The sequence below is a fragment of the Mastacembelus armatus genome, chromosome 5, assembly GCF_900324485.2.
Source record: "Mastacembelus armatus chromosome 5, fMasArm1.2, whole genome shotgun sequence".
Lineage (NCBI taxonomy): Eukaryota > Metazoa > Chordata > Actinopteri > Synbranchiformes > Mastacembelidae > Mastacembelus > Mastacembelus armatus.
This window is the reverse complement of record NC_046637.1, coordinates 25,432,374-25,457,692: the sequence shown is the minus strand read 5'-3', so window position 1 is coordinate 25,457,692 and position 25,319 is coordinate 25,432,374. Positions and strand designations below refer to the sequence as shown.

General features: G+C 40.5%; 1 protein-coding gene across 4 annotated transcripts; it reads right to left on the bottom strand.

Annotated features, from left to right (window-relative positions):
- On the bottom strand, positions 1-25,052 carry tfeb (transcription factor EB). Of its 4 annotated transcripts, none has more exons than XM_033325219.1 (11): positions 24,805-25,052; positions 10,344-10,448; positions 9,762-9,929; positions 7,056-7,154; positions 6,681-6,869; positions 5,942-6,031; positions 2,560-2,677; positions 2,270-2,326; positions 1,872-1,947; positions 1,609-1,756; positions 1-1,525 (listed from the first exon to the last, which is right to left on the bottom strand). In XM_033325219.1, the coding sequence occupies exons 2-11, from the start codon at positions 10,371-10,373 to the stop codon at positions 917-919; spliced, it is 1,584 nt and encodes a 527-aa protein (XP_033181110.1). In that variant the 5' UTR covers positions 10,374-10,448; positions 24,805-25,052; the 3' UTR covers positions 1-916. The 4 variants fall into 4 exon arrangements, with proteins under 4 accessions (XP_033181110.1, XP_026162457.1, XP_033181111.1 ...); XM_026306672.2 differs by lacking the exon at positions 24,805-25,052 and adding an exon at positions 17,199-17,563; XM_033325220.1 differs by lacking the exon at positions 24,805-25,052 and adding an exon at positions 10,547-10,993.
- Between the last annotated feature and the right edge of the window lie 267 nt (positions 25,053-25,319).

Below are 25,319 nucleotides of genomic sequence, written 5' to 3'. Positions count from 1 at the left end.
CAGATTTGGATGACACACTGTTTTTGAAGATGATTTGATCAAGTTTTAAATATGTCGAAACTGAGGGACAGCAGTGTGTGTGCGTCCATGATTGACAATAATTACATCTAGAAGTGGAGTGGATGCTACAAATGAAAATGGCTGTGCTAAAAAATGGAATATCTGCTTCCTACATTGTCCACTTTGAGAATGCACTTCAGCTTAGCAGACTAACACAGCTAATACACTGAGGCTAAAGCAAACTGTGGAATAACAGTCTGAGGCACAGAACAAAGTGACTGGACTACATCTCCTTAAAATAAATTATGCATGCAGGACCATAAAGCTATTTCCATTTTATTCACTATCATTCATTCCATCATTTATGGTTGCTAAAAGAGGTTTATGTAAAGGGGAAAATAACTTGTCCTCTATCAGTTAAGACCACGCGCTCCGTTGTCCTTGTATCTGATAACTTCAATCTAATTAACTGCTGGTTTTTGTCCCTTGTTCAATTATGATCCAGAGCCACCTTCATGGAAACAAGGCCAAGTGTGCTATAAAACACCTGACCTGGCAGAGTTTCAAGCTCAGTATCTCACATAAACTTCTGAGTGTACAAATGGTGGTAGATGTACTGTATAAAATACAGTTTTAAACATGTAGTTTCTTTTGCAGATAACTGTACTTCTGAGTGTCATCTGTGTGTGTGTTCAAAGTGTGTGATGTGTGTAGTATGTGCTGCATGTTGTCTGTGTGTGCTAGGTGAATTTTTTGATGTCTGATTTCTTTTTCTCGTGAGTGTGAAGTGTTGACGTTTGTGTTGATGTACCATAACTTTTCAAGATGTTTACATGTCTACTCCACCTTATGTGAAACCCCTGCAATATGCATGTGCTTATGTTTTGTATGAGTGCAATGTTGTGTATGCATGTGTCTACATTATGTCTCCATCCTCTATGCTGAAGCTGGATCTGCGGCTGGAGTCAACCGAGGCTTCAGGGGACATTGCAGACAGCAGCGGGTCTCCAACCATGGGAGACAGGGGCTCATCCATCATCAAGAAGCCCATCTCACCTCTCCTTCCCTGGGTGTCCAGTCCACTCAGGTCACCCAGCCCTGACATGCCGTCCGAGAAGCTGGGTATCCCATCGCACAAGTCCAGCGAATGGGCAAAGTCAAAGGACTGGGAGCTGCCTACAGCTGGGTACTGGATGGGTGGCTGGGGCTGGAGGTGCTGGGGGAGTGAGGGCAGCTGCCTGGGCTGAGGCTGAGCCTGGCCCTGAGGGTGGAGGTGGTTTTGTGGGAGGAAGTGGTGCTGCTGAGCCTGATGCTGAGCCTGATGCTGAGCCTGATGCTGAGCCTGATGCTGAGCCTGGTTCTGGGGTAGGTGCTGGGGGTGATGGTGAGCTTGTACTTGGGGGAGAGAAAGGTTCTCCTCTGGGCTTGTCTCTTGTTTTATATAAGGAGCCATCAGGTCATTTGGGTTCAAGACAGAGGGAGAGGTGCTGGGCAGGCCATGCAGTCGTGCCTGCATCTCCAACTCCTGTAGACAGAAGGTAGAGGGCACCATCAACTATCAACGTACTTGGAGGTGTTTGCTTCTCCATGTGCCGGTGAATGTATTACCTGAATGCGAAGCAACAGCTGTTTGTTGGCCATCTCCATCCTTTTGAAGTTATTCTCCACCTCTCTGGTCCTCTGCACATCCTTCTGCATGCGTTTGATGTACTCAACAGATGCCCGCAAAATAGTGCCTTTGTTCCAGCGCACATCACTATGCACACAGTAAAGTACAGACAGGTAAACTCCACATATAAGAAACTGGCAGAGACTGATTTCATTCAATAATTTCATCTATCCAAAAACATACCATAGCAAAAGCAACTTACAGGTCATTGGTTTTGGGGATCATGGTGCCCAGCTCTTTGATACGATCATTGATGTTGAATCTCCTCCGCCTTTCAACTGTGAAAACAGTTGAGGGTGACAAAAGAAGCAAGAGATGGATTTTAAATGCCACATAAAGACCAAAGTACAGAGGAATCAAAAAAATGAACAAAACAACAAAAAAAGTAGAAAGTTTGCAACCAGTGAAACTACAAATACAAACACACACAGTCACAGTCAGTTACACTGAAGTGCCAGAACAGCAGAAACGACCAGGTTAACTATCCACTCACTGGTTGCACTATGTCAGCTAAATCAGTGCAAGGTCGTAAAACTTCTCCTTGTATATGTTTCTAAGGGCATTTAGAAGATAGGTGGCGAAATATTAAAGATAACTTACTCAGATTGTGGTTGTCTTTTTTCTGTCTCTCTTTGGCCAGCGCACGGGCTTCTGCGTCTTTGCAATAACAAAAAGTGATTAACTAATGGCTGAGACGTGCCACATCTTCACAAAAACATTTCCAGTGGCAACAACAAATGGCAAATGTTTCAGGACAAGATGAAACCAAATGTTTTAAATTCACTCAATGGCTAACAATTCAATTCTATAGCATTGTCCTGTTTATATGGTGTGTATAATTTACTAGCTATGTTATGTTACTATTGTGTGTACAGTTTTGATTTGCACACCTGAAAGTTCTCGTTTGATGGTCAGGTTGGCAGGACAGGAGTTACTGGTCATAGCAATGGCTGGCCCTTTCATTCCAGGTCCTGCATAGACATCCAGGTGACTGCTGGACAGAGGGAGCTGGGCAGGGCACACAAATGCAAACAGAGACACATTCAGAAAACATTCAGCCCAGGAAATATATTCTGATCATTTAAAAAAAATGCATTAATTACATCAGATGAATGAACAAGAAGAGTAGAGAAGCAATTTAAGATGATGATGATTTGTGATTTAACCATAATGAGAGGACTGAACGTGCAACTTAAAGCGATCAAAACCTAAAGTAAGTCTAATCTAAATAATTTGATGCTGTTTCCTAGAAAATTCATTTACAACTTTATGCACCTTAGTGAGCACATTTATAAAGTCAGCATTCATGTTTAGTGTGCTGTAAAAAGCTAATAGCAGGAGATAATGCAATAACATCACACCTGAGATTGGCCTGCCAAACATACAGCAATGATTGACTATCATCCCATCTGTCTTATCTCTGTTTATGGTGTGAATCTCTCCTCTGGCTTCTTCAGCTCCTGAACACTTGTGGTGAGGTCTTCTAACTCTTGCCCTTTAGACATTGTGCAACAGCTGCGATTTAGTTATGTATGGACTCCTAAAAAGACATGATTTTCTTTAATTGTACATTTTAGTGAGTGTGATGGACTTTTTATGCCTTATTACCAACTGTGCCATATGGCCTGAAGCAAGGGCAAATGTGACACTGCTAATGAGGCTTGAAAGATAAAGAACTCAAAGGAAGAGATGCCTTATCTGCTGGCTACTGTGTGAGCTTTGAGGTCAAACAAATCCACTCACATATATATACACACACCTCTGCAGCTTGACTTCAGTATATAAATTATACGTTCTGTTAAAATTGTCGCAAAAGAAATAAAGGACATGCAGACGAAATTAAAATATTTCACAATTAAGAAAGAAAATATATAATGATTTAGAGTGTCGTGCAAAAAAAAAATCACAACCACATCTAATGATTCACAATATTGAACGTTAAGCCGCGTAATTTCACGTTAAGCAGTTTAAGTGTGAAACACAATGTTTTAAATTGTCTAGGTCTCAATCACATTGAACTTTAATTAGAAAGTAAGAAGTGATATGCGTTTAAATATGATACTTTTTTTTATTGAATAACTGCTGTAACAACTGAATTTCCCCTTGGGGATTAATAGAGTACTTCTTCTTCTTCTTCTTCTTCTTTACAGTAACTATGGTTTTCAGGGCAAATTCAATCAGATAATAAGTGATTTGTACTGTAGAAAGGTCTGACACCAAGAAGGATTTTTTAATATAAATCAGTATATCTTCAAAATTTGCAAAAAAAATTTATACTGCTTCACTCTGCCAATGTTGAAGTTTTGATCTGATGATATTCAAAAATTTAAAAAAAAAAAAACTCTATTTCCCAGCCTCCTCTCTGCTTTTGCACTCCTGGCCAGACTGTCCAACTCTTACTATGCACCGCTCTAGTAAGTCACTCGTGTAACTCAACTGGGACTCAGTATGGCTCAGTGCAACCATCCATACATACACATTCACACACACACACACACATTTAAGAGTGAAACACTTCACTTGTGCCTGGTATTCAGTGGTGTTCCCAGCACTTACTAAACTTTGAGATTCCAAGAATTCCATGGAGTTTGTGGCTTTAATCCCTATCAGGATTAGCAAGTGAGTTTTACTCGGTGGTCTGACAGTTGGGAACGAAGCTGGAATTTCAATGTCCAGAAATTTGAACCCCACACTTTACAACATTAGTAATTCTAGTAGTTTTGAAATGGCAGTACTGTGATATTGACCCGTGGTTAGGGTTAATTTATTGCACTAGATTGACCCACACTGATCGTCCCCAGGGTTAATCAATAACACAGATCAATAATTCAATGGGATATTAAACATGTACCCATACAAACAAACACATTCATGTAAAGTGATTAAACCAATCAGCTACAAAGGGCAATGCTATCAGACACAGCTGCTCTCTCTCTCTCTCTCTCTCTCCGACACACACATCTGCAGCAGTCTAGGCCTGCCAATATTCACACTGCCAATGCACAGAGAAGCTCATCATGACGCTTAACATCAGCAGAAACCCAGGCAACGACGGGCTGTACTGCACTGGAAACCTTTGCAAATGAAACTTGCTGTGGCTCATCTGATAATCAGGGACCTGAGGCTGGGAGTTAGAGCTGCCACTGCATCAGTCCGTTCTGTGGTTTACTCCAAACAAAAGCCACCTTCTATGACATCAAACAAACGCATATTACCACAAACAGCAGGGCTTCGTTGTCTTACCAGCTGAATCTGTTCTCCTTCAATAACTTCCACAATGGCATAAGTCTTATTCATCTCCTTCATCCTCTACCCCTTCTCTCACTACTCCAGTGTACTTTCTTCTTCTCTCAGGCACAAGCAGCACAGGCAGCTCTCCCTGGCACTGCCGCTGCTGTCCTCAGAGAATGACCTCTGAAGCACTGATCCAGTCTTTCTTCTACCTCCACTCCCCACCAAACAAGAGTGAACTTTCCCCTAACTGGACTTTCAGCCTGTTTTCCCCTTACACAAATTGTCCTCATCCCTCCTCCCTTCCTTTCCTCCCCCCTCTCCTTCTCTACCTCCCTTTCTCTCTGAATGTCTTGTAAACAAGTTGAACTCTAACTGCTGGCAGCTTAATTGTTAATTTTCTGAGTTTGTTCCTTCAAACAGAAAGCACTGTAGGGGACTTTACCTATCATGTCTTCCCCACAGTTTATATATTTGTAGAGATGCAATGTTAAGTGTTTATGTCAATTATACATTTTTGAATGTGTTTCTGTGAGTTTGTGTCTATGGATGCATGAAGACATAACCGACTGCTTTCTGTGGTGACATGCAGTGACACACTGACAGCCACAAGCAAAATTACTGCCCACAACACTGAACGTTTATGACATTAACAAATACACAAACACTGTCACCACTTGGACAGCAACAAATACTGAGGACAGTGACACTAACACAGGAACAGTGGTTATAGGAACTATTGATTCAGACTACAGTCTCTGTACTGATGACTCGGCATATTTCAGCCATATGACTCATTTAGGGCAAACACGGCCCAAAATAAGGCCTGAATTGGATGTGGGCTCAAGAGAACCACATATTCAGCAATGTGATCCGTGAAAGGTGTATAACACATGTAAACCTGTAAAAATCATGCCTATAGTGTATATGCGCCATAAAACAGTTTTGTGTTTTGGTGTAAGGAAATGACATGTCTTGCCACAAAGCAGCCATCATATAAGACAAAACTACAATTAGTTCTTCTGTCTTGGCTCTACTTACTGTGTTTGGCATCTGGACAGAGTCAATGTATGTCTGAATTTCATCATAATTGGACTGAAGGCTGATTATATTATCAATGACCTCATCCATCTGGAAAATAAGCAGGGGAACAGGGTTAAGTATGCTGAAAAGCTTCATGAACTATAGAGTCTAACTTTAAAACAGAGACTCCTCTTGAGTTCTATTGCAATGTTAAACAAATATTAAATAAAAAACAGTCACATTTATAAAAGCACCGAAAACCTGATGGCATCTAAGCCCTAGGGTGAGCTCACTTGCAGCTGCATGTCATGGAGTCTAAGAGGTAAAAAGAAGAGGCTGAGAGTTGGAGAACTGGTCAAAGTCTGTCAGGTTCAAAGGGCCTTTTATTCTGCTGTGTCCCTGTCACTTGTTAAGCTGTAATTACTCTTGCACGGCCATAATGGAGCATTTAAATTCCAATGATAGCCAGCTGTCAGTTATTGCCAGTTAGTCAACACTTTCATCTACATACCTACTGTAACACCAGTGCATTTACAAATGTGGCTCCAGTCTGCCAAAGACCAATCAAATCAGTGCGATGCTTTCATAAAATGTGGAGATAATGCCATTTTGTAGGTAATAAGCAATCCTCATAATTTTATACAAGAGTGCAATTAAGTCATATTTTAAAGATATTTGTTCAATCTGGTGCTTGTAAATTTTACTTTATAAAAGAACTAGGAATAAATGTTTATTGCACTGTCTTGCAGACCTATACCTCATTCTCGTGGCTGGAGCCAATGTCGAGCATGGCCATGGGGCTGTTGGGGGCGCTGTTTCCAGACATGAGCTGTTCCGTGCGTATGTGTGGGGACTGGAGAGGTGGGGGGGCAGATGCTGAACCTCCTGTGGGTCCCATTTTTGTGGGAGAAGAAGGTGGAATCTGCCCTGCTACAGCGTTGACCGCCTAAAGACATAGAGAGCACAGGTGATGATGGAGTTAATGACTGACAAAGATCACTGTACTATGAGGAGCGATAGATGAAAATAGAAATAGAAAGGCTCTCCATATACACATAGAGCTGATGGGTTAATGAACAGAAAGACACACAGGCATAAAACAATATATATAGTGCACAGTGAAGACAGGCACCTGTTTCGTGGCATAGGTGGTGGACAGGTATTCTTTCACCTGCTGCCGCCGAGACTGACGGATGTGGTAGTCTGTAGGATTCTCAAGGTGGGTCTGTACCTGTAATAATGATGGGCAGTGAAAGAAATTTTAATTAATTATTAATTTTGCACAGTGCTACAACTCTTTGTTGAGGTTTCCTGTTAATGATTTACTTTTTGATTAACTGTTCGCTGAAAACAAAGGGCACAATAGACACAAATATAAAATGAGTTACCCCAAATGATTGACAGTATTACAGAGATATACAGAGATGGCTACCCTATAAAGTCTATGGTCGTAATATTAAAGGGATCTTAATGACTGAAAATAAATCTAAGTTACAAAATATTAGGTAACAAAAACATAAAAAAACTGTTAAACTAGAACTGAAGACTATCAATAGTAATGACAACATTCATAATATTTCTTGCAAAACATATATTTTTAATTCAGGTACTCATATTCCTGCATGCGTCAGTCTAACATTTGATTTTAATGCAAGATTTCATGTTGTGGGCAGCATGGTGGATGAGTGGTTAGCACTGTTGCCTCACAACAAAAAGGTTCCTGGTTTGAAACCCATCAGGGGCCTTTCTGTGTGGAGTCTGCATGTTCTCCCTGTGCTTGTGTGGGTTTTCTCCAGGTCCTCTGGTTTCCTCCCACAGTCCAAAAACATGTATGTCAGGTTGATTGGTGACTCTAAATTGCCCATAGCAGTGAGTGTGAGTGTGTGAGGTTGTTTGTCTCTATGTGGCCCTGCGATGGACTGGTGACCTGTCCAGGGTGGACCCCTGCCTTTCACCCAAAGAGAGCTGGGATAGGCTCCAGCAGATCCCCGTGACCCTGGTTAAGGAATAAGCGGGTATAGATAATGGATGGATGGATTTCAGGTTGTAGATTCACTAGCAACAGCTTGATGGGAGGCAGCTTTTTCTGGAGGCCATCAAGCACAACTACATTTCTTGCATTTAAGTAACCACATTATAGAAATATATATACTGATATTGCCATTGCCTTATCAAGGCCCTTCCCTGTACACACAGAGGTATCATGAGAATTATATTTTATGTCACACACAAATGTTTAGTGTGTTTTAATGCTAATTAGCTTCCCATGACATGTAAACATATGACACGATGTTCTTCAGATGTACACCCCATTATCCCTGTCCCACAACACTGTAGTGGCACTGGGACATAATAGCATTAAGTCAGTGGTAATGCCTATAGGGATAAACCCACATTAAAGCCTCTAATGTAATGGGCTGGCCTCATTCCTTCACATCAAAGAATAAAGCTCACTAGAGAGCAGGTCTGTTCCCCTTCAGCACATAGGAAAACATTTAATTCATCAGCCCTCCAAACTCCCCTCTGTTGTATAACTAACAGCCAGATTATATCACATGAAACAGAAACTTTATTACAAATTAAGAGTCTCATTTCATCCACTTATTTAATGTACAGGTGATTTTTTTAACAGCAAATTGTGACACCTGGGATCAATGCACATGATTGTCTGTCAACTTTAAACGTATCTCAGGCTCATGAGCCAGAGGAACAACTATTCAGTCAAATATTTGCCCAGCTCTGTCAGCACACATGAAGTCCACAGAAACAGCACAGGAGGTATGGCAGGCTCAGTGGGCCTGATGGACTGACAGTTCACCTTATCTACAACAAGGAAGCAAAGACACTGCAGTTCTAAACACTGAATTTCATAAACTCTGTCTCACACAAACACCCACACACATGCAGGCACACAGCATAAACTGTCAATACCGCTAGTTAGTAATGCATACAAACTCTACATACAGTGTAAAGCAAAACACACAAACACATAATGGAGTATTACATAAGCACATACACGCACAAAGACACGCCATTAAAGATAAAGACACACACAGGCATCTTTGGAATCAGGCAAAATGTCACTTCAGCTTTATCTGTCCCTGTCTGACTCAGACTGTCTACATCACTCCTGTCTGTCTGATCACAAAACATGTCAAACCTCTCTTATCTACTGCCCCCCTCCCTACCTGCTGCTCCACCACATTTTTCTCTCGTTTCCTTTTACAGAACTCTCCCTGATTTTCTCAGTGTAGTAGTGCCACTGTTTCAGAGGGTGTGACACCCAACAAAGTCTCTGCTGCACCTTCTTGTCCTGTCTCCCAAGTGGAGGTGAGTGCAAAAATTTTATTTCTCATAATGTTATTGCCATAGACTGGATTGTGGTACAGTCCAAGTCTAAGTCCATGTACAATGATGGAGGTAATTCTAAGTTCATGTAAGTTTTTGTTCTCTCAACAATAATTTCAAACCATGATCTAAAGCACATACTACATCTACAAATGAACCTAAAACAATAAGTCAATTATGTCATCAGCTAATCAACAGAAAGAACAATTTAGCCTTTTTTCCAAGGAATTTATTAACTCACAGGCTCCAGCTTCACACAATTAAGCAGTTGTTGCTTTTGTCTATTTCCATTTGGGCAATTCAATCGCTAGACTTCTCTAAAGACGTCACCCTGGCTCTGGCAAATTGTGATCTAGAATATTCAGTAGGGAGACCTTGGAGAGGTGAGATTTTATTGACTAATTGAGCAAGCGATTAGATATCAGTTGAAAACAAACAACAATAAAGAAATCACTTAATGACGACAAGAATCTGTTGTATTCACACCGACCTTAAGAACCTCCACTGGAACTTGCATGCTTTGGTAATGCTGTGGAGTGCTAATGGCTGGGGTGGATGCAGGTGGCCCAGCCATGCGATGCTGCATGTACTGCAAGGCTGCATTCTGCTGCTGCTGCCGCTCACGCTGCTCCTCTTGCTGCAGCTGGTCCCGCATTAGCTGGTAATACACATACACACACACACACACACATTACAGGGATGCTCATAAAACTATATGACATATAAATTGACTGTGCTGGCTGATGTCACTTTGCTTTTTTAAGAGTGGACAAAAGGAGCTAGCAGTTTGTCACGCATCTATAAAATCAGCCTGTAGGAAAAGTATGTTCAGTATATATATACTTATATTAAAATATCCAAGAGTCAAATAACAGGGCCAAATGTATCAATGGAAAATATGGCTGTTGCATGTAGACGCCATTTAAATAATGAACATACCCAAATGTAATGACCAGAATACTTTCCTCTGCAGTATCCAATCAATCACACACCACTACAAACTGCAATGTCCACAGCTAATAAAAGACTTGACTGTAATGTATTTTAGATGGTGGCAAGAAATCATGTTTACCTGCATGCGCAGCCCAATGCGTGAGGCCATTGCTGGGGGGCGAGGGGGCAGGGGAGGGCGAGCTGACGTCAGTGCACCGCAGTCCAGCCCGAGAGGTAGAGGAAGCTGTGGGGGAAAAAAAAAAGACTCTGATGAGAGAGAAGAACAAACAAATGAAAATGAAGACGAGAGAAGGTAAACACAGAAAACCTGTGGTAACAAACCGAATTACAGATGGCATTAGATCATTAGTTGCTTCAAAAAGTAATCTCTGTCCCCGACCTGCAGCAACTCTGATGAGTAAGATCATATAACAAGAGTAGATACAGTGTAAACATTTCCAACTCAACGGAGACCGAATTAATGGCTTAATTGTTATTCCGTGTTTTAGAAAATAGAGATGTGAGAGGGGAAGTGTGCAACGTCAGGATGTACTTTTTTTTATGTTCACTGTGCCGTGACTTTGTTATACTTATCTTACGTATCAGCTTTGTATATTTGTTTAACAGTGAAATTAGTGTTTTGGTCAAATGTTCTGAAACATAAATCACATAAGTAACTATTGCAAGGTGCCCAACCAAGCTGCATCACAGAATACACTTCACAGGAATAAATACACTGGACTTTGTACAACATACATCAGAGAATGCTTTAGTGTTATTGGAAGACACATTTGCTGGAGCTAGGCTAACAAGTCTGACAGCTCTGTGACCCTAGACGTTTTCCACTGATGCCATTGCACTTGGAGGTACGCTTAAAACATTTGTCTTGATGCATTGCTGGATAATTCACCATTCATTTACTCTACATCTAATTAATTAAATACATATGATCAACTTTTTACAAGTTATTCAAGAACAGGCTGTCATTACCAAGTGTATATATGCCTTAGAGCATTCACTGCTACAGTGTCACCCTCTGTCTACATGAGGCTTCATGTAACTGTGTCTAGGATAAATGAGGGTGTTTATGATGTGCACTATGTGTACTCATGTGATCTATCTTATACATAAACATAAAAACAGATCATACCACTTGTCTAGGGATCATTAGTGTAATGAAAATCCTCTTTAGTAAAAGAGAAGTGTTACACACCAAGTTTGTTTAGTTATCATTCAGATACCATATACACCATATAAAAGAAAAGGTTACCACAGAATAGCCCATGCATTTTGTCTACTAATCCAGCTATATTGATCAATTGTCTGTCTTTGTTGTGCAGTCATGTAAATCTGAGGTGGATTTGAGATCCCATTAAATAAAATCACACATCATTTAACCCTTTCTTCATCTGAAGGTTCCTTGCCTGTACAAACCCAAAGAGTACGAGATTCCACAACTATATTCAACTGCACTTTTTTAATGGTCTCTTTTTCAAGTCAAGCACAGAACGGATTAGAGAGAACGTAGAGGGAAAGACTCAAACGGTCATTATGTTGTCTAATCTGAATGCTCAAATGGTCATTAATAAATCATGGTAAGAGATATACAGGATGTAATTTAGTTCTAAATTACCACTGCACTTAATGTGATTGACTGCACAGTGTGGCCCAGGGACCTGTTGGGCACACTAGCACCGCATCCAAAGAACAACAAACAGCATCTCCAGACTAACATGCTCTTTTTATCACTGTCACTTTGTCCATCAAGTGCTGTTGTATCACTCATGGTTAAAATAGGTCATTGGGGTGAAGGATGTTAGCAGTAATAATCTACTGCCCCCAGCTCTGTTCCTAAAAAAAATAGACAAATTCAGAAGAATTCTGGTAATGGTGGAGAGGTCATGTGATAGTCATGTGGTCTTGTTGTTCTTCAATGATCATGGGAACAGAAAGACGATGGGGAACACCCATCACCTGTTTACAACATCTCCTCCTGTCTTCTCTCACGCATACACAGACAAACATGTCTACATGCACACACTCTGTGGGGACTCACAGACTGAAAGTTCCTCTTCTGCAATGACTTGCATTCATTCTCTATATGACTAAGCTCGTCTGGACATGCAAAAGGTGAGACTGGGAAACAAACCGCTATTTTTATGTGAGTGATGTATTGGGAGACGAGATGCAGAAAAGCAGTTACAGGGACATCAGTCAGAATCAGATTCCTCCAGTCACTCATCAGGAACACTGTCTGTATATGGTCATAAAAAGAGAAAGACACAGAGAGAGAAAAGCTCATTGTGTGTGAGGTACAATAAGAAGGGCAGCTCCTATTGAGAAGGACTGAAGCCGCCTGTTGTCCGAAGTGTACATTTCAGCACCCGAGGGGGCACACACTGCTTGCTTTGTGCCCATTGGATAGCCCACATGAAAAACACACACCCATGCAGCAATACACATTGAAACACACACATTCCAACACAAACATGAACCACAACTTGGAGTGAAGGAAAGGCTGACTTCACACTACCCAAACAGAAAACTCAAATAGTTTTATCTCCATAAAGAAAACTTACAGAAGCAGATACAATAATTGCAACAATGCATTCCTGTAACTGCTGATGCTGCTGGGACAACCAGTATAGCAACTGTTAACATCTGTAGTCACTGTAAAAGGGTTGGGTCCGAAATCACTCTGTCATTCGCGACTCTACATAATGTACAGTCAATAGTTCACTCAACAGTGAGCAGCAAACTGAGACATCCAGATATCGAACACTTTTTTTAATAGGCATCATCAGCCATTCAACTCGAATATTCTGTAAAAACGTGGAGCACTGCATTATGGGATTGTTAGCAGAAAGTTGTGTACATGCTATGTGCAAACAAGTGGTTTCACACACATACACACTATGGTGGAGCGCTGTACAGTGTATTTATAGAGTCTGACAAATGGGGTGATTAGATCTCTGAACTCAATCAGCAAGGTAGGAATGCCAGCCAGAGAAGAACATGTGCTCTATGTTTCAAGAGTGGTGACTGTAAAGACCTTCAAGGAAATATATTTTGTCTTTAAAAACTCAAAAACTTTATTTCCTCCAAACAGAGCACAGCTAAACATATTGTTCACTGCACAGGTTCTCATGCAGCGGTTTGAATTACCAATGTATGAATAAAGACTCCCAGTTTCTCAGTTTAGGCTAAAATTTATATTACAGGAAATATATTTATTGACGTACAATTTCATAAGTAAATAAATTCCCCATATCAAAAATGCTACGGTTTTTAGAGTGCCTACAATGTTACATAATAACCTAATTTATCAACAAGTGGAGTATGTATACTGTATAGCCTCCAGCCATGACTAAGCCATATATGCACACAAACACACACTGACAGGATATCACTTCCTAAGGTTATAAGGTGACACACTGCTACCAGCAGTGATGATCTCTCACATGGGCCTTCCCATTGCCTGGCATTGCCTGGATAAGCTGACATCTGTGACGCAGTACAAACACACAGCGGCCATTGTGTGTCCAATGCTGTGATGTCACAGCCTTTTCACTTCAAACACTGCCAGTAGGAGGATGCAGCGCGGAGGAAGCCCGGATCAGAGGGCAACTCTGGATTGTGCCACAGATTAGTCACAAACATACATGCCAACAAAATGCACACAATCCACAGCGATGTGCAAAACATCCTGTACACACTGTTATAACAGCTTTAGCTCCCTTCACATACATGGGCAAAGTGTAACACATTCACATTCATACACACATGTGCACACACACTTGGGGGCAGTGTGGGGCCATGGCACCTGTGCTCAGAGACATGGTGTTAATTTGTGGAGTGTGTATTTTTAGAAATGACTGAGCAATGCCAGCGAAGGCCATTTTAACAGCCAGCAGTTAAATGTGGGATGTGTACATGAACACATATTCTCAGGTGTCCTCTGGCAAAAATGCACATATTTATCTACATGTATGTGGCTACAGCTACATATAAAAAGTTGAAGACAGCTAAACAAACTCAAAAAGAACAGATATTTCTGTATTGAGGTCAGAGAAAAGTCCCTTAAGGCTGCACAAATTCCTGAACATCCCTTCAAAACACAGAGTAGTTCATTTAGCTTGGCATGGTCCTGTTCTGATACACAAACACATGAGAAATAAAATTAAAAAGCTTTTCAGTTTCATTCATGACAAGAATTGCAAATGTAAATAATTCCTTAATTTGATGGTGTTTTTATGACCTTTGTAAAAGTTTCTAACTATTAATAGGACTTTTTGTTAATAACAAGGTTCCAAATGTCACATTGTGTTAATATACACACTACACACTTCACCAGCCTTTCCATCATAGCACAGACACATGCACATTCATGAAAATACACACTCTTTCCGCATTAAGCTATCTGCCTGCCTGCTCTAATGACTAAAATAACGCCCCCCACTCTCTGTTCTCCTTTTCAGGAACGCCCTGTTCCCCTGAGCCATGTTATGTTTCTTTGCTTTGTTTATGTGCATCTGTGTGTGGGTAGGTGGAGGTGACAGCGGGTCATGCACATAAGGGATAAATGTGCCTGTGTATTGCTGCTCCACAGTATCTGTTGGATTTTCAGTAGACTCAGAACATGCAAGCTGACCTATACTATTCAATATTCCTAAAGCACCACACACACTCAACAAATGAGGCTGGTAGGATTATGTGACAGGGCTGGCATGGCAAGTATGGGGTCCTTACCCCTGCCTCTCTGGTCTCACACACACGCAAACAGCTGTATCCCTTAGCGACAGAACACGCCGAACTCTTCAGTATGGACAGACAGAGAGGGAACATGGACGGACAGTGACATCATGTTCAAACACTCAGGGCTGGTATTCTGTTGGTTCATTTGCTGCTTAGATATAAATAACCTTCCCGTTTTCACCTCACACCTGCACTAATTGCAACAGATACAGGGGGTCTAGTTATAGCATACAGGGATTGTATATGCACATGAAAGGGGATGAGGTCACACCAAGATCCTTGAAATAATGATTCACATTTCCATAAATGACTTACATTTATGTTAGAATCATCAGGTATGACCATACGGAGCACTGAGTGGATTTTTACAACAGCATACACACAAAGCCACATAAATGCACACAGACAAACATACAATATAGACACATGTATAATTATCTGTTTGAGAGGAAAAGGTGTTCACACAGTAGAATACACTGCTTATGCTGCTGACTACATGTCTGGATGCTGCAGAAAGTGGATGGCAATCTACATGGTCATAGGTCACAGAGGTGATGAAGTTATGAAAGGACACAAAGACAAAAAGAAAGAAATAAAGAAAAAGATGATTGGTTAAAAAAATGGAAAATCTCGATAATGGACAGTTAGAATGAACAGTTGTAACATTCAATGTGTCACTATGGTAGTTGTGAAAAAGCAACAGAGGAGGCAGTAGAGTGCTCAAGAGCGGGAACAGCAGGTGCGCAACACACGCTGAAGAATTTCCACAGCGGAAGTAGTGAAAGCAACAGACCATGGTAAGATGTCAGTGTAAACATGCACAGAGAAAGGACATACCTAATAGTTTCAAGGCTTTATTCTCTAATTCTGTTGCAGGAGACACCTTTGAACAAATCAGTTTTTTTACTTCTTAATACAGTAAATCATTACAGCCCTGTTGCAGTGGATTCGTGGTTATTGTTAGTGGTGTAGGTACTCTTGTTTCAGCTGATTTAACAACTCCAGCTTTCAGCTGGGGTTTAAGAATGTTCTTATTAAAGGTTTTTTAGGCTGGGCACTCAAGTAAAATATTCAAAAGACTGAATCCTGAATCCCCTTTTGGGATACATGTACTCATGGTTGCGGTTAAGAGACAACTGCCAAAAATGGTCATTGTCCTCTAAAAATACTTTGAATGAATTACCATCAACAGTCATTTCTGCAAAATAACCAACTTTCTGGAGGTCATCTGAATGAATCAGCATACCTCATCACGTCTGTGTGAATCACAAAGCCTGTCACCTTTCGAAGCACAGTCTACATACAGCCGACTGTGATGACCCCTGCTTACAGTGAATCTGTCATCAGGTCAGTGACATAGATCATAGAACAGGTGAGGAAATGTCAACAACCACAACAAATATCACCACAATATTCAGATAAACCTAACCCAAGTATGAAACAGTGAGACACAGGAAAGACAATATATGAGCAACATCACTAATAATCAAAATGCATCACTTCCCCTTTCCTTCCATCAGTTTTCACAACTCCTAGCTTAGACAGGAGTGAAGCAATGTCCTAGGCAGGAAACTCTGTGACTGAACAAAAGCTGCTTGTCATGCCACAGTTTTCTAGGACTGAAGAATGTATTAGATATAAAACTTTGATTGTTCAGATATTGACTTCTTAAAAAAGCTCTAATCTAAAAGTGGGATTGTTAAGGTTTTTAGACACATAAACATGCAAGTCATATACAGAAGATGCAGCAACACAAAAATATGCACATATTCATACAGTCAACCTGATAACATGCAGGTGTGGTGCCCTCGAAACACAGATGATCTCACAATAATTGGATCATAGTTTACCATTTTTATTTTTTGACTTAGTGACTGCTGACATACAAATGAGCTGTTGTATTTCATGCATTAACTTCCATTGTCTTCCCACCAGACTGCCACACAATCAGTACCATCTCACAGGCATCCTGACTCCAGTCAGCTGCACATAACTAATCACACACAGCTAAACAATGACAATAAATCTTAAAGTGCAATATCACCAACCATTTTACAACCAACTCTAGCTCTGTTGTTGCAAGTGCGTACCTTAACTGCATGTTACTAAAAACACCTCACATCCACTCAACCAATCAAAAACATTAGACTAACGCTGTCATAATAAACAGCCAGGCAGTAAGAAACAGTGACTCTAATACATAATGTATTGCAAAATACATATGAATTTGGATTCTTACCAGCAATTCTCCAACTATCCCAAAGAAAACATTGTGTATCAGAAAGAGAGAGAGATCTGCTCCTCCACGTGTTAATACACCGTCACTGATGGGAACAGTTGTTTTCTGGCTGAGCTAAACCAACTAGTGCATAAATATGTCAGTTCACTGGTTGTGACGCCACTCCTCCCTCCAAGAGCCGAGTTACAGTAGGCTGAGTGACAGTCACTATTAGTCACCTTCCTCCCTTCCTCTCTAACCACCAGCTCAGCTTCCTATTACTCCTCCTCCCACTCTCCTCTTCTTCCCCTAAATTAGACTGAATGCCGTAAGCTGGGCAACAACAAGGAGAGCCCTGTGTCCAGCAAACTCATCTCTTTCTCTGCAATGTGGAACTCCTCCTTCAATTCAGCCTCGCTTTAAAGGCATTGCACAGTATTTGCATAAAGCAACACCTACAAATGTTTGTGTACACACACACACACACACACACACACACACACACACTGGAAGTAATTTCTCATTTTGTCTGCCAGATCATTGTCTTTCGGTTTTTGTTTTTCTCTGGACTGTAGGGCAGTGAATCAGCATATTTCTTGAATTGTACTCCCACACTTTGTTGCCCTGTCACATGCACTCAAATGCAAATGTAATCTGTGTTTAGATGCAGTTACCCGCCTACACCCAATCCCAAAGACAGGAAATCAAACACCATTCATTGTCACAGATTATGTGTGTCCATGCAGTGTCAGTTATCATACACTTATGCACTATATATAAAAACACATTGCTATATTTCTTATTATTTTTTTAAAGTGCTGAAATAATGACAGGAATTAAAAGAAAATGTGCACAGGTAAACCAACAACAGACAAAAAAGTGACCACAGAGGCAAAACACAAACACACATGCTTAATCAAATTTACACACACAAGTAAACACAGACAACCAACTACACAACAACAGAATGTAGGAGGATGAATACTTGTTGACAGGATCGCTAAAAGGAGGCTCTCGGTGGTGAGTTCATGCATAATGACAGAATGTTGTCACATCAGAGCACTTATCGCTACAGTAACTCCTATAGTACAGTGTAACCAGCTTAAAATCAATTAGCAAAACCATCTTCAGTTTCTTCAGGTTGTCACAAATACAGTATGTCCACACAATATATTGAAAAGGTCATACGCAGAACGTCCATTGTGTACAACAAATATGACGTACCCTCAGAGAGAAGTCTGTGTTGGGTAAATGGAGTATTGTCAGAAAATAAAACTTTGGCTCAGACCTTGCTCTTCCATGCTTACATGTAACCAGACTGTTAGTACGACTCCCTCCTCTATACTCTCTTATAAACCCCCCATCCTGTATCTATGAATGCAGAAACATAAACACTGGTATCAAATTGCTACTCAGCTAGTTGTGCCTATCACAACAGGGGAGGACACTGTCCAGCATGGTTCTTCAGTACTTGGCTGACAAGCATCCCTTGTTTGTACACAAAGCATTCAGCAGTGGGCCAGCTCCAATTTTCATAGTGCTCGCAATGTATTTAATGGGTTATTTTGGTCAAGGGGCTGGACCCTTTCAGACCCTCAGCTTATTGGTTGGAAAATTGTAGGAGGAGAAATTATTTGCCAAGATAAGTCTTTTGACAAGGGCCTATGGAAAAGGCCACACACGCACGCACACACACACACACACACACACACACACACACACACACACACACACACACACACACACACACACACACACACACACACACACACACACACACACACACACACACACACACACAGCAAAGACCTATTCTGTCTAACTTTCCTGTCATCCACCATCATGGTTGCAAGAAGCCTGAACACACATACAGCATATATAAACCATCATTGTAGCTCTACTGGTAGTGTTGAATGAATGTGTTGATATGAGTGAAGCCTAAGCCTGTTATGCTAACCCTAGGCTATCGCTCTGTTCAGGAGGACAAACAGTGCCGTCAATATACCAGACAAGTTACAGCTAAGCCCACAGGCATTATGTCTGCTATTGAATCACTTAAACATGGATTTCTGACCTGTTTTTCTGATATTTTGTTTGTATGATATTCGTCTGTATGGTGTATATACTATATTTATGTATGGTGCTGCTAACGCCAAGTGAAATAATCAAACAAAGATTAAATTTAAGGCTTTACTTCAAAAGTAAACATAGAGACACATTACAACATTACATATACATGAGCTATAATATCAGCCTTAAATATTTGATATCTTTTAACAGTGGCTTTTAACAGCCACAAATCAATCTGTGAATATGTAAATATGTATCCACCAAGTCATAACATGCTACTGTTGTCTATATCGGCTTGTCTGGAGCTTATTTTTTTTATAAAAATAATTTATGCCTTAAAAAAAAAACACACACACACATTTTTTTAAAACATATGACCTGAGGTGACCTCAAGTTGTGTGTGAGTATTAAACCTTCCTCTTTGCCTTATAGATAAATATTACATTTATCTGACATTTATTTACCAAATAAAATGTATACTTAGAACAACTTCATGAATCTTTGTATTGTTTCTTCATAACTTTGCAAACTTTGCACAGACAAATGATAGTTGCTCCACAAACAGGATTCAGCAGGATTTAGAGTTGATGTACTGTAAAGACTGCTATAGCTGGATGTTCCAGTAGCAATGCACTAAACTGCTAGGTTTCTATTTTTAGGGCATAGCTTTTCTATTTGGAGTGTTTAAATGATCTGTTATTAATATTAAACAGTATCTGTGAGTGTGTCTGTGTGTGACAGAAAAAGAGTTGTGCAGTAACCAGACAACCAGCTGCACAGCATTTCTTTTTGCAAGGGTGAGAGTCACCATGTACATTGAGATGGAATGACATGAGTTAGGAGATAAGGTTCACACAAACAGCATTTATTTCAGCATTTATGAACCAAAACCTAATCTGCTTTTGGCTCCTGCAGATTTATTAGTCTCCACCACTGCAACAAAAGAGACAAAGTTCAGACTTCAGAGAGAATGAGCAAAGAAGAGGTAAGAAATGAAGGACAGGTACAACTGAAAACACAAGGAGAGTTCAAGGAGGGGTCAAGAGGATGATAACAAATTAGATATGCTTACAAAAGAATTTCCTGTATATATGAAATGTGTGTGTGTTCCAGATCAGCGTCCATTTCTTGTGGGGATGGTTTTTAATTAAGCAGTGCAGACAGGAATGTTTTGTCTCTATACTCAGACACACACACACACACACACACACACACACAACCGTACACAGCACACATCTGAATTTTCACGACAGATTATACTGCCACAGATTATTACTAACCCTGACAAAGTAGAGGAAAGATTATGTAACAAAAAAGTCAATAATCTTTAGCTGAGAGCAATGCTGCTGCTAAAATTGTGATCACTTCCATTAAGATGCTTATACTCCTGATAGAATGTTTTTCAAAATTATTCCAAGACAAAATGTTGAGATTCATGTTGTTATTAGTATCAGAATGTACCACTGGTACAAAGTGTACAGGAATTATACTGTGCAAAAGTGCAGACAGTTTCTAATTACTACGAAAGAATGTTCCATTGCAATAGACTTTTGACAGCAATTCTGACCATTAAAATTACAGATGGATGGATGGATGGATGGATGGATAGATGGATAGATGGATAGATGGATAGATGGATAGATAGATAGATAGATAGATAGATAGATAGATAGATAGATAGATAGATAGATAGATAGATAGATAGATCCATCTGTCCATTATCTATGCCTGCTTTAGGGTCACAGGGATCTGCTGGAGCCTATCCCAGCTCTCTTAGGGTGAAAGGCAGGGGTACACCCTGGACAGGTCACCAGTCGCAACTATAAACATCTCACTTAAAATCATCATACACGGAATTATACTTATTTCAAGGGAAATAAGCTTTTACAACTGTGATTTGGCAACTTGCTAACTGAACATTTCTTAATACTGACTCAATCTTAACATTTATGCACGGTGTTAGGAGACAGTTGGTCTCCATGTTCCTAAAAAGCATGGCTGATGACTGATCGGTTTCTGTATAGGGAAATAAAAGTATAATTCTGCTCTCTGTGAGTCACAGAGAGCCACAACTATTAATTTCAGATGGCTCGTGTGTCCTGTTAACAAGAAAATTGCTGAAATATACACAACAGGGCAGCTGCAGTGTGGGCCTCACAGACAATCTGAGAGGCCATTCTTTTAGAGAAAAGAGGGACTGCTCTTTTTGACGACTGTATGTCAGTCAAAAGAGGATATGAAACTGGAATGGAGAAAAGATGAGGAAGTGGAGTCACACATTCAGCACATGCCCTAAAATGTCCCACCCACCCTCACCTCTGATAGATCATGGGTTTTGTTGTCACATAACACATGTCAAGCTGTCATTCCTGTGGATTTCTAGAAAACCCCAACTTTATATTGAGGGTTTTTTGCCTGTTTATATTGTAAGGAAGCCCCTTTCCCTGTACCAGGGGAGCTGCCCATATGGCAAACTGATGAAGATGTGTTTACACACACCTAATGTTCTTCTGACTAGAGTACATCCAATGAGCTTAGTCAGTGTGTCTGTGTGTATTGGTGTGAGTGTGTGTGTGCCTCTGTTTGTAACTCCAGTGAAGCTGACAATATGACCCACACACACATGTTTCCATATACACAGAGGAAACAATCCTTGTACCGATCTGTGCACTTTGGTTACAAGGTGACCAAGTTGTACGAATCTTACATTCAAGCACAGAAATACACTCACACACACATACAAGCCAGAGAGGAGGAACTCTGCAATACAGCCAGTAGTTTGGTAATTTGGAAATTAACCAGTCCTCCTCCTCCTTTTAAGTTTTACTGCATGAAACTCAACTTTGTTTTCTTTGCAGGCCATCTGAGCAGGCTGCAGCTGTGCCCTCAAAGAGCAAGAGAAATCACTATGTCTTCAACACTGCTCTATATATTGGCCACTGACCTCTGACCTTGCTGACAGTGACCTCACAGCTCAGTATGTTTGCTGACTCCCGACCCTTCATACTGTGTGCACTCAGTAACCCCACCGACTCCTCGATGTGCATCTGTCCCATTCTCAACTGTACAGACACTTGTTTTGACAATGAAAAAGAAAGGAGGAAAGATCTCGAGATCTAAACAACTACACTTACACAACTGATTATTACATTAGAAATGTGTCTTATCAGTAAAGATAACTTTGACACTATGTACCAGGCAATAGATATATCTACAGTGATATGATCTCTTTAACAGGATTTTAGTTCTGAAGCATTCTTAGGAACATTATAGAAACAGAAACATTGCATGGTAAATATAGTACACAATAATTCATTTAAATTGGTTTAATGACATGTAGTAGTACTGCATTAGTGTGACAGGTACAGCAAAACCACATGCCAGTGCTGCTGCACAGCAGATCTATCTTTTTGATCTGGTTACACAACAGAAATGTTTCCATGTATGGATTGACAGAAATAAGGGAGAGGCTGATAAAAATGCTAAAAAAAGACTGATAAAAACAAACCAAACAGAGACAGTGAAGTCTTCCTAGGAGAATGGTAATTCAGGTTTGACCATGTGATGAAATAACTGCTGTTCAACTTCAACTCACGTCAATACCGTGTAGAAAAATACTTAGAAAATAGTAAGCAGCATGGCCTACGCACATTAACAACAGGTGTGTGTGTGTTTACATATGAAAGTGTACATGCACATATACTGTGATTCAAAAATGACTCTAATGCATCTAACACACAGCATTTCCCCCACATTTGCAGTTAAACATGCTCCCATGCATGTCTGTGTATCTCAGCAACACTGAACAACAAGTTGGTGGAAGTGTTGCATGTCTCTCAGAATCACATTTTTGTCTGTCTTTTATACTTAAACCCATATAGGAAAATAAGCGTGTCACCGAGGAACCCAAATGGTCAGTGTGGTAGACTGCCCTCCGTGATCCTGTGCAACTTCCCTAAAAACCCTGTTTTACTGGAAGTGATTTAAGGCAACTCATCCCCCATACACTGTGTTTCTACCTACCCACAGTCATTAAACAGCTTACTAATTGTTGACTGTTTTAGTTCCACTCCATGACAGCAGTTCAACATTATAAGTTTTTCAAGATAGCTGAAGTTTACATTTTCTATGTCAGGTGACTCAGTGAATAAGCCCTCATCACTGTGTTGCGTAACACAACATGGTCACCTCAGAGTACTATTCTTAATGTCGAGAGGGAAATTTCTCAGAAACGCGCTATTGATGAAGTAGACAAGTCATGAATGTAAGCAGAAGCTCAGAAAAACGGTGCACTCATCTGTTACAAGCTATCGGCCCTAGAGAGACCTGTCCGCTCTGACCTTTGACCCTCCCTGTGCCCTCTAGAGAATGGTATGGATGACCCCAGAGGCCAGGTACAGAGTTCAGGGGCCAGAGACCAGAATGTGATGTCAAACATTTTGTTGGTGTGATGAACGATTGTTGTAAACACATACTCTAATGAGAAGTGTAGGTTGAGATACGGGCTTCAGAGCAGACTAGCTGTTGACGGACCCTCGAGATAAAAATTCTGATGTGGCAAAAATGATCAAGTCAACACTAAATATAATGATTACTAGAAGAGCATCAAAGAGTTTGGCCACATTCAATCATAAAACACGTATCTTGTTCTAAAATTACAACTTCATCACAGATGTATGTCATATGTCATTATTGGAATAATATATTGACATTGTATTACTGGACAGCAACAGGCATAACAAACTGTACCCTCCACTCAACACGCACTCACACTAATAATAAACACAGCGTACATCAATCACACCCACTGTGCAAACAGGGGGGCAAGGGAGCATAACTCTTTGGTAGAGTCTTCATCATTTCCATCTTACACCCTGCAATAGTTTCAGGTGAAGTACTTTAATAAGCAGCAGAGTCTTACACTTTACAGTCACAGCTTATATATACCAGCATACCCCAAGGCTGAGGTGTTACTGATACCGGCCTGGCTACTGATTATAAAAGGCAAGTGGGCAGCTCTCACACCAGGGACTCACAGATGACAATAAAAAAAAATCTATTTCATTACCTTCTTTTATATAATTCCTATATTTTTTAAAATTTAGGCATTATCAAGCATCTTAGAAACATGTGAAAATGACACCTACACATATCTACATGAAAATAATGTAATTTTTTTCCCCCTTCGTTATAAATGAATATGATCACGAGCTGTAGACACAATCTTAACAATGGCACTGATGCTTCCAGGGTGTGTGTAAAGTTTAAGCACGAAGCAAACTATTGCATGCAGTGAAGTAAGCTTGTAAGCAAACGATGTAACTTTTATACGACGTGGAAACATTTATTCTGCACACATTTGGTGACACTTCGTGAAAAGTACAGAGACCTTACTTTCCTAAGGACAAATAGTCAGTCAGCTGCGGTTCATTTTAAATTCGATATAAATCACAAAACTTTGCCCGCAGTGTGAAAACTAAGCATTTCAAATGAATAATCGTGAGGTGTGTGTGTGTTTGAAGCTACATTTCAGTGGCGCTGGTGAAATATCACTTACCCTGCTCTGAAGGTCAGACAGAACGAAGTTAAGAGTCTGCTTCAGGAAAAGTGCGTGCCCATTTCTTTTACACGCTCTGATAGTACCAAACCTACCGGCCACTAGCACTGGGGAAAAAGCTCGTGTTTATAAAAAAAACAAGTCCCTGGTGTTTCAGGTTTCTGTGTACTCCCACAAACTCCTACAGCGGCTACAAACGCTGGCACCTCGGAGGTTAATTTGTTTTCGTTTTGACCGTCGAGATGTTGTCACAACTCGGAGCGTGTGCAGTCACCTGTGCCACCACCAATGGCAAAGCGCAAATGGGTTTGTGGGAAATGTAGTATTCTCGTATTCTTGACAGACTGGTAATTTGAGGCGCTGAGGAGTCGTCTATTGTGTTTTGACGGCAAAGATAGTTTGAATCAGTCCTCAAAAGCCAAAGGCCCAGCACAGCGTGAAGCAAAGAACATTATTATTATTATTACATTATTATTTCGCTGAAAACTGTTTAGACTCAGTGTGAGTCGTTACAT

What these genes read in the sequence shown, in the direction of transcription:
- tfeb (XM_033325219.1), bottom strand. Translation starts at nt 10,373, where the DNA reads ATGGCCTCACGCATTGGGCTGCGCATGCAG. An exon ending in CCACCTATGCCACGAAACAG is followed by an intron (nt 6,870 to 7,055) that starts GTGCCTGTCTTC and finishes CTATGTCTTTAG; the next exon opens with GCGGTCAACGCTGTAGCAGG. An exon ending in ATCCCCAAAACCAATGACCT is followed by an intron (nt 1,757 to 1,871) that starts GTAAGTTGCTTT and finishes CTGTGTGCATAG; the next exon opens with TGATGTGCGCTGGAACAAAG.